The sequence below is a fragment of the Hyla sarda genome, chromosome 2 (assembly GCF_029499605.1).
Source record: "Hyla sarda isolate aHylSar1 chromosome 2, aHylSar1.hap1, whole genome shotgun sequence".
In the NCBI taxonomy this organism is placed as follows: Eukaryota; Metazoa; Chordata; class Amphibia; order Anura; family Hylidae; genus Hyla; species Hyla sarda.
The window spans coordinates 483508033-483517364 of NC_079190.1; the positions used below are offsets into that span (position 1 = coordinate 483508033).

Below are 9332 nucleotides of genomic sequence, written 5' to 3' on the forward strand. Positions count from 1 at the left end.
ACACTTCCTGAAGGATTGTCCTATCCGTCCTCCCCGCCTGGGAAGACGTACGCTGACTCCGCACAAAGGTGACACAGTTCTTGATGTCAACTCTGCTTCTCCACGCCTTACTGTGCCTGTGCGGATATCTGCCTCTACCTTCTCCTTCTCTACTATGGCCTTCTTGGATTCCGGATCTGCAGGAAATTTTTTTTTGGCCTCTCTTATCAACAGGTTCAACGTCCCTGTGACCAGTCTCGCCAGACCCCTCTACATCAATTGTGTTAACAATGAAAGATTGGACTGTGCCGTGCCTTACCGCACGGAACCCCTCCTAATGTGCATCGGACCTCATCACGAAAAAATTGAGTTTTTGGTCCTCAGGTTCTTTGGCCCCAAGAAGAGGGGGAGACCCAAGGGGGGGGGGTACTGTTACGCCGAGCGCTCGCCTCATCCTCGCTACTACAGCGCCCCGGTCAGGTCCTCTGACCGGGTGCGCTGCGGTACCGCCTCCAGCCGGGATGCGATTCGCGATGCGGGTGGCGCCCGCTTGCGATGCGCACCCCGGCTTCCGTACCTGACTCGCTCTCCGTCGGTCCTGTCCCGGCACGCGCGGCCCCGCTCCCTAGGGCGCGCGCGCCGGGTCTCTGCGATTTAAAGGGCCACTGCGCCGCTGATTGGCGCAAGTGGTTCTAATTAGTGTGTTCACCTGTGCACTCCCTATGTATACCTCACTTCCCCTGCACTTCCTTGCCGGATCTTGTTGCCCTTGTGCCTAGTGAAAGCGTTCCCTTGTTTGCTCCTAGCCTGTGTTCCAGACCTCCTGCCGTTGCCCCTGACTACGATCCTTGCTGCCTGCCCCGACCTTCTGCTACGTCCGACCTCGCTTCTGTCTACTCCCTTGTACAGTGCCTATCTTCAGCAGTCAGAGAGGTTGAGCCGTTGCTAGTGGATACGACCTGGTCACTACCGCCGCAGCAAGACCATCCCGCTTTGCGGCGGGCTCTGGTGAAAACCAGTAGTGACTTAGAACCGGTCCACTAGCACGGTCCATGCCAATCCCTCTCTGGCACAGAGGATCCACCTCCTGCCAGCCGGAATCGTGACAGGAGTTGTAGTTTTGCAACATCTGGAGGTCCGCAGGTTGGAGAACACTGCCTTAGGGTCTATTCACACATTGTGGATTTGACTTGAAAACTCACATCGGACCTTCTGCGAGTTTTCGGGCATCAAATCCGCACATTCAAGTCTCCTACAACGGCAAATTTGAACCCACGTATTTTCAATTCCACTGGCTATGTTAATGAACTTTATTAAAATAAAAGCCCAGCCCACAGCGAAAATCTGCAGCAAAAATATGCCAGAAAATGCGAGAAATACACTGCGGAAAGGAGCTACCATTTATTTTAATGGCACTTACATCCACAGCGTATTTTACAACATCAGACTCACGGCGTGGGTGCAGCGGATGCAGTAGGTGTGAATAGACCCTAAGGGTGCGTTCCCACTTGGCGTATACGCTGCGTATTTTACGCTGCGCAAAATTTACGGCAGCAGCGGGAAATACGCTGCGTATTCCTCGCTCACTATACTTTCCGGCAGAAGCCCTATGTGTGCAGTGAGTTTTGGAGGCGGAGCCGCGCGTCACAGTCACAACGGCACACAGCCCCGCCTCCAAAACTCACTACACGCATAGGGCTGCCGCCGGAAAGCCTTGTGTGTATAGTGAGCAAGGAATACGCAGCGTATTTCCCTGCTGCTGCCGTAAATTTTGCGCAGCGTGAAATACGCTGCGTAAACGCCAAGTGGGAACGCACCCTATAACTATATGGCTAGGTTTACACTTTGAAAGCTCCGGATGGTAAAATTACGTCCGGAGCTTCCACTGATCGTGCGGCCACGGACCGTGCGGACATTGTTGTCTCCATAGACGACAATGTCTGCGGAGCGGATTCCGACTGAGGAATGAAAAAGTACCCAATAAGTTCATTCTTTTGGTGTCGAAACGTCCGCTGCTGAAATTCCGTAGTGTGCACTGTGCAGTGGAATCTGCTGCCCAGGGATTTCAAACCAAAACTCCTAAGTGGAATTCCAGTTGGAAGCTTCGTAGTGTGAACTTAAAGGGTTACTTCCGTGGAAAACTTATTTTTTTTAAATCAACTGGTGCCAGAAAGTTAAACAGATTTGTAAATCACTTCTATTAAAAAATCTTAATCCTTCCAGTACTTTTTAGGGGCTGTATACTAAAGAGAACCCCCCCCCCCCCCCCCCAAAAAAAAATGCATTTCCTCTGATGTCATGACCACAGTGCTCTATGCCGACCTCTGCTGTCCATTTTAGGAACTGTCCAGAGCAAGAGAAAATCCCCATAGCAAACATATGCTGCTCTGGACAGTTCCTAAAATGGACAGCAGAGGTCAGCAGAGAGCACTGTGGTCATGACATCAGAGGAAATGCATTTCTTTATTTGGATTTCTCTTTAGTATACAGCCCCTAAAAAGTACTGGAAGGATTAAGATTTTTTTTTAATAGAAGTGAATTACAAATCTGTTTAACTTTCTGGCACCAGTTGATTTAAAAAACAAAAAAAGTTTTCCACCCAAATAAACCGACTTTAGGAGCTGTGCCTCATACTAAACAGTGGGGGATGATTAACCTCTTCAGGACATAGGGCGTATGGATACGCCCTGAATCCCGAGTCCTTAAGGACCGAGGGCGTATCCATACGCCCGTGGGAATTCCGGCCCCCACCGCTAGCCGGTTGGGGACCGGAGCCGGATGCCTGCTGAAATCGTTCAGCAGGCATCCCGGCATATCGCCCAGGGGGGTCATTATGCCCCCCCATGTCGGCGATCGCCGCAGATCGCTGGACAATTCAGTCCAGCGATCTGCGGCGATTCCGGGTCAATCGGGTCTCCGGTGACCCGGTGACCCGGAATTACTGGCTGTTCGGGGCCGTCTCTGACGGCCCCGAACAGCCAGAGCCTGCAGGGGTGAGGTGGCACTGGTGCCACCTCACGATCGCCCTGATTCGTCGGCCGGATTACCGGCCGACCAATCAGGGCGCCTGCTGCGGGTGTCACTCCCGCACCCGCTCCGCCCCTCTTCCGGAGGACGTGAGCGGGTGCGGGAAGACGACCCCCGGTGCTGGGGACCCCGATCCCCGGCGCCCCTGTTCGGATCGGGGCCCCAGTAGCAGCTGCGGCGGCGGGACTGACCTGCAGCGTCTGGATCGTTGGAGGTGAGTGACAGCCTCCTGCTGTTGCTTAGCAACAGCTCCCAGCATGCAAAAAGGGCATGCTGGGAGCTGTAGTTATGCAACAGCAGGAGGCAGACCACCACAACTCCCAGCATTCCCTTATGGGCATGCTGGGACTTATGGTTTTGCAACAGCTGGAGGCACATTCTTTCTATGGAAAAGTGTACCTTCAGCTGTTGTATAACTACAACTCCCAGCTTGCACAAACAGCTAAAGTGCATGCTGGGAGTTGTAGTGGTGCATCTGCTGGTTGCATAACTACAACTCCCAGCATGCCCGTTGGCTGTCGGTGACTGCTGAGAGTTGTAGTTTTGCAACAGCTGAAGGCACACTGGTTGTGAAACTCAGAGTTTTTTTTTACCTAACTCAGTGTTTCACGACCGGTGTGCCTCCAGCTGTTGCAAACTACAACTCTCAGCAGTCACCGTACACCATGCACCGTACATGCTGGGAGTTGTAGTTTTGCAACAGCTGGAGGCACACTGGTTGTGAAACACTGAGTTAGGTCACAAACTCAGTGATACATAACCAGTGTGCCTACAGTTGTTGCAAAACTGCAACTCTCAGCAGTCACCGACAGCCAACGGGCATGCTGGGAGTTGTAGTTATGCAACAGCTGGATGTCCCCCCCAATGTGAACGTACAGGGTACACTCACATGGGCGGAGGATTACAGTAAGTATCTGGCTGCAAATTTGAGCTGCCGCAAACTTTCTGCTGCAGCTCAAATTGCCAGCGAGAAACTACTGTGAACCCCCGCCCGTGCGACTGTACCCTAAAAACACTACACTACACTAACACAAAAAATAAAATAAAAAGTAAAAAACACTACATATACACATACCCCTATACAACCCCCCTCCCCTCCCCAATAAAAATCAAAAACGTCTGGTACGCCACTGTTTCCAGAACGGAGCCTCCAGCTGTTGCAAAACAACTCCCAGTATTGTCGGACAGCCGTTGACTGTCCAGGCATGCTGGGAGTTTTGCAACAGCTGGAGGCACCCTGTTTGGGAATCACTGGCGTAGAATACCCCTATGTCCACCCCTATGCAATCCCTAATTTAGGCCTCAAATGCGCATGGCGCTCTCACTTTGGAGCCCTGTCGTATTTCAAGGCAACAGTTTAGGGTCACATATGGGGTATCGCCGTACTCGGGAGAAATTGTGTTACAAATTTTGGGGGGTATTTTCTGCTTTTACCCTTTTTAAAAATGTAAAATTTTGGGGAAAACAAGCATTTTAGGTAAAAAAAATAAAATTTTTTTACATATGCAAAAGTCGTGAAACACCTGTGGGGTATAAAGGTTCACTTAACCCCTTGTTACGTTCCCCGAGGGGTCTAGTTTCCAAAATGGTATGCCATGTGTTTTTTTTTTGCTATCCTGGCACCATAGGGGCTTCCTAAATGCGGCATGCCCCCAGAGCAAAATTTGCGTTCAAAAAGCCAAATGTGACTCCTTCTCTTCTGAGACCTGTAGTGCGCCAGCAGAGCACTTTTCTCCCCCATATGGGGTGTTTTCTGAATCGGGAGAAATTGGGCTTCAAATTTTTAGGGGTATTTTCTGCTATTACCCTTTTTAAAAATAAAAATTTTTGGGGAAAACAAGCATTTTAGGTAAAAATTTTTATTTATTTTTTACATTTGCAAAAGTCGTGAAACACCTGTGGGGTATTAAGGTTCACTTTATCCCATGTTACATTCCCCGAGGGGTCTAGTTTCCAAAATGGTATGCCATGTGTTTTTTTTTTTGCTGTTCTGGCACCATAAGGGCTTCCTAAAGGTAACATGCCCCCCAAAAACCATTTCAGAAAAACGTACTCTCCAAAATCCCCTTGTCGCTCCTTCCCTTCTGAGCCCTCTACTGCGCCCGCCGAACACTTTACATAGACATATGACATATGTGCTTACTCGAGAGAAATTGGGCTACAAATACAAGTAAAAATTTTGTCCTTTTACCCCTTGTAAAAATTCAAAAATTGGGTCTACAAGAACATGTGAGTGTAAAAAATGAAGATTGTGAATTTTCTCCTTCACTTTGCTGCTATTCGTGTGAAACACCTAAAGGGTTAACACGCTGACTGAATGTCATTTTGAATACTTTGGGGGGTGTAGTTTTTATAATGGGGTCATTTATGGGGTATTTCTAATATGAAGACCCTTCAAATCCACTTCAAACCTGAACTGGTCCCTGAAAAATACTGAGTTTGAAAATTTTGTGAAAAATCGGAAAATTGCTGCTGACCGTTGAAGCCCTCTGGTGTCTTCCAAAAGTAAAAACTCATCAATTTTATGATGCAAATATAAAGTAGACATATTGTATATGTGAACCAAAAAAAAATGTATTCGTAATATCCATTTTCCTTACAAGCAGAAAGCTTCAAAGTTAGAAAAATGCTAAATTTTCAAATTTTTCATCAAATTTACGGATTTTTCACCAAAAAAGGATGCAAGTATCGACAAAAATTTACCACTATGTTAAAGTAGAATATGTCACAAAAAAACAATCTCGGAATCAGAATGATAACTAAAAGCATTCCAGAGTTATTAATGTTTAAAGTGACAGTGGTCAGATGTGCAAAAAACGCTCCGGTCCTTAAGGCCAAAATGGGCTCCGTCCTGAAGGGGTTAAACAATAAAGTCCTGAGGCTAGACACATGGACAGGATAGAACTTAACACAGAGAAGAAGAAACCACGCCAAATGTGTCACAGTGGCGTATGCTGTATAATAAAATAGGAAAATTTTTACGTCTCTTAGTCCCGCCCCTTCTGGACACTTTTTAGAAAGGCATAGGAAGCGTCAAAAACACATAATAAACACCAAAGATTACAGTGTACGCCAATTTCTGGTACAAATTGAATCACAGTTCTGGTGCATAGGCTCACGTAATGTAATTGGGGATATACCGTAATCTGTGTCCTCGTAGCCATATGAGTGAACCCCAGTAATGTCCCCCTGTATAAACACATACTGTATAATATACTTTACCTGGGATCCAGCAGCAGATGAAAAGAACCAGCCCATAGTAGTAATCCATGCTGGGCTCTGTAGTGCTGCGGGTGGTAATACCGTCACATTATGTGCTGCCACCGTTTACAACGACTCTCAGTCACTTCCTCATATTATTTTCAGCTCTGGGGAATAGACACAGTTACAGGAAAACACTACAGGCAAGTCACAAGAGGGAGGAGACTGCTGTCAGCTCACGACAGTCTCCTGTGTTATCAGCCCACAGACTGTGCAAGTCTGTGCGAGAGCGTAAAGAAATCCCATTATGATGAATGGAAACTCTGGAAAAAGTTTCAACACTCGACTGGTCCCTTTTTAGCTTTTAGAACAACATTTTGCTATGGGTCCTCAGAGTGCTATGGGTCTTTAGAATGTAATGGATCCTTAGAATGCTATTGGTCCTTAGTGTGCTATGGTTTCTTAGGGTGGCATGGGTCTTTACAATGCCATGGGTCCTTAAAATGTTATTGGTCCTTAGAAAACCATGGGTCTTTAGAGTACCATGGCACTTAAAATGCTATGGGCACTTAGAAGGTTATGGGTACTCAGAAAGCTTTGGGTCCTTAGAGTGTTATGGGTACTCAGAATGCTATGGGTCCTAAAAAGGTTATTGGTCCTTAGAATGTAATGGGTACTTAGAGTGATCTGAAACCTCTTAGCCTCTTCTCTATTGAGGAACTGTATTATTACCAGAGATATAGCTAGACTTCCCTTCAGTCAGGGCACAGGTTTATTTAGCTACCATAGCCCTGTTTCTAATGTGGTTGCCCAGTACGGGAGGGTGTTTCCCCGTACCCTTCTCCTGCCCTGTCAGGCAGAGTCCCTTTATGTCCCCAGGGCCCCCTGCAGTGTTATCCCCTATGTACATATGTTATATGTTAAAAGTGTAATGTTTCTTTAATTACTGTGACCATGTGCTTGCTACCCAGGAGGCACTGGTGACCAGGTGACCCCTCAAGTGACCTATGGGCTCTTTGCTAGACACCCCTATAAAAACCAGGGGTGGAGCTACAATACGTCTATTCCGGCATTCTTGCTGAGGTCCAGTGCAGTCGTCTCAGAGTGTCCGGAGCATTGGAGGCCTCAAGCCTAAAGTCTGCAGCCACAAAGTCAGCTCCAGTAAGATCAAAGTCATCTTCATGTCAATTGTCAAGTCAGTCTAGTCAAGTCTTATATATAGTCTCTGTGGCCTGCACTAAAGGGTCTCTACATACTGCAAGTCCCCGCAAGCCTGCGAGGTCCCCGTGTCACTGGCCACCTCCTTGGGCCCTGGCTGTGCTGCAAAGACTGTATCCTCTGTCTACCCTCAGTAAAGCTACCGTTGTCCATAACTTGGCGTCAGTGTCTTCATTGCCCCTGTGCCTAGCCCAGGATCCAGCGGTATTAACTTCAGTTGGTTAAGGCTAAACTTCACCCTGGCATCACTAAAACACTAAAAGAAGGGGTTAACAACATCTGCCCTACATTGCACCCCCCCCCCCTTCGCACACCACACTAAATACCCTGGCAAAGGTAAACATCTTGAAGCTGAGGGTCATACCCTGTAAACAGGCTATGATGCTATGTTAGCAAATGAGGAAATGGGCAATCGACCCATCAAAAGGGTGTGGAGGGGAAAACAGACACCAGACCCATCTGTCCTGGATGATAAATTTTAATGGGGAAGTAAATTTTTATCTTGGGCATCTTATGTATCTCATCCTATGTATCTCATCCTATGTATGAGACTGCTCTCGATTATTTCCAGTCATAAAATTTGCATAAAATCTGACTTTCACAGGACTTAGTACTGTCTCTTCCTACTGGATCGAGGATTTTTGTGTTTATGGTGAAGCTCATGTTGTGTTGAAGCAATAGGAGCTGAATCCATTGGTATGAATAACAAATAGAGCATTGTGTTTAGGGTTAATTGGCTGATTCAAAAAGTGTAGGAAAAATAGCTTTGCTTGTATGGGGTTATTAGACGAAGGATCATACATTCGATAAATGCTGGATGCAGGGCCAGGACAAGGGGTAGACAAGGTAAGCACCCACCTAGGGTGACATCACATTCCATGCCTGGAAGGGTACAATTGTTGCCGATTGCTAGGTCTGGTAACTTGCTTTGCATCCTTAGGTGACAGCTTACCCTGTTAGGGGGGGGTGTTGGGTCAATTTATACTGGAGAGCATCTATCTAAACTGGAAGACACCTCTTAACCACACAGGTGAGAACATTTATGTACAATGGGGGCCACAATGTACAAACTGGGTGACATGGATGACACCTATCTTCCTACGGGGGGCACGATCTTCAAATAGGGGCATTACTAACATTTGGGGCACTATGGTTGGGAAAAAGACAAGGATGATGCTGTAATAGTGCAGAGACTAAGATGTTTGTCCAACAGATTCTGTGGAGTTGTGAATGGGAGACGTTATCATGGCGGTCTGGGCCATATGGAAATGTAGCTGTAATCATTTATTGCAGAGCCTGTGTACAGCTCTTATGCTTACATTTTCAGGGCACCATGATAACTTGTCTCTGCCCTTGTTGGATGACTTCCCTACAAAATTACTGATAAAAGGCGTTCAGCATAAGTTAAATAAAGAAAACTCTATGTATTTTCTGAGAAAACATTTGCCCCTTTTATTATGGTCAGGGCTTCAGGAACACAGAGAAGAAACCTACAGAGATAAACCATGCAGTGTACAAAGGGGTGCAGAAAAGAGTGTCATGGATGGGGTAGATGGGTAAGTGGACCAAACAGACATGTCTACTATACTGTAACACAAGAGGGGCATTACTATATTTTGTGGTCTATAGCTCTATGCGTTACACATGCCATCGGCATACCCAGAACATAAGGACCAGTATAATATCCCTTAACATTTACAAAGCAACAGGTCTAGGTATGAACACGATATAATGAAAAAAAACGTTATCAATTTTATCTAATTTCACAACCATAATCCCCTCCCCCCCCCCCCCCCCCACTGACTTGTATATGTAAATAATAGGTTAAATACAATATTCCTGGTGTTTTGCAAAACATTTTGCAGCCTGTGTGGCTTACTGTATGCTGCTGGTCACATGACATGTGA

At 46.8% G+C, this 9332-nt stretch overlaps 1 protein-coding gene across 1 annotated transcript in view; it reads right to left on the minus strand.

Moving 5' to 3' along the window:
• Window positions 1–6387, minus strand: part of LOC130357505 (interleukin-10 receptor subunit beta-like) — a 50034-nt gene extending 43647 nt beyond the window's left edge. The window contains exon 1 of the mRNA XM_056560202.1: window positions 6229–6387. Within this exon, the coding sequence (XP_056416177.1) occupies window positions 6229–6277 (49 nt within the window). The 5' untranslated portion in view covers window positions 6278–6387. The remainder of the gene's footprint in view (window positions 1–6228) is intronic.
• Between the last annotated feature and the right edge of the window lie 2945 nt (window positions 6388–9332).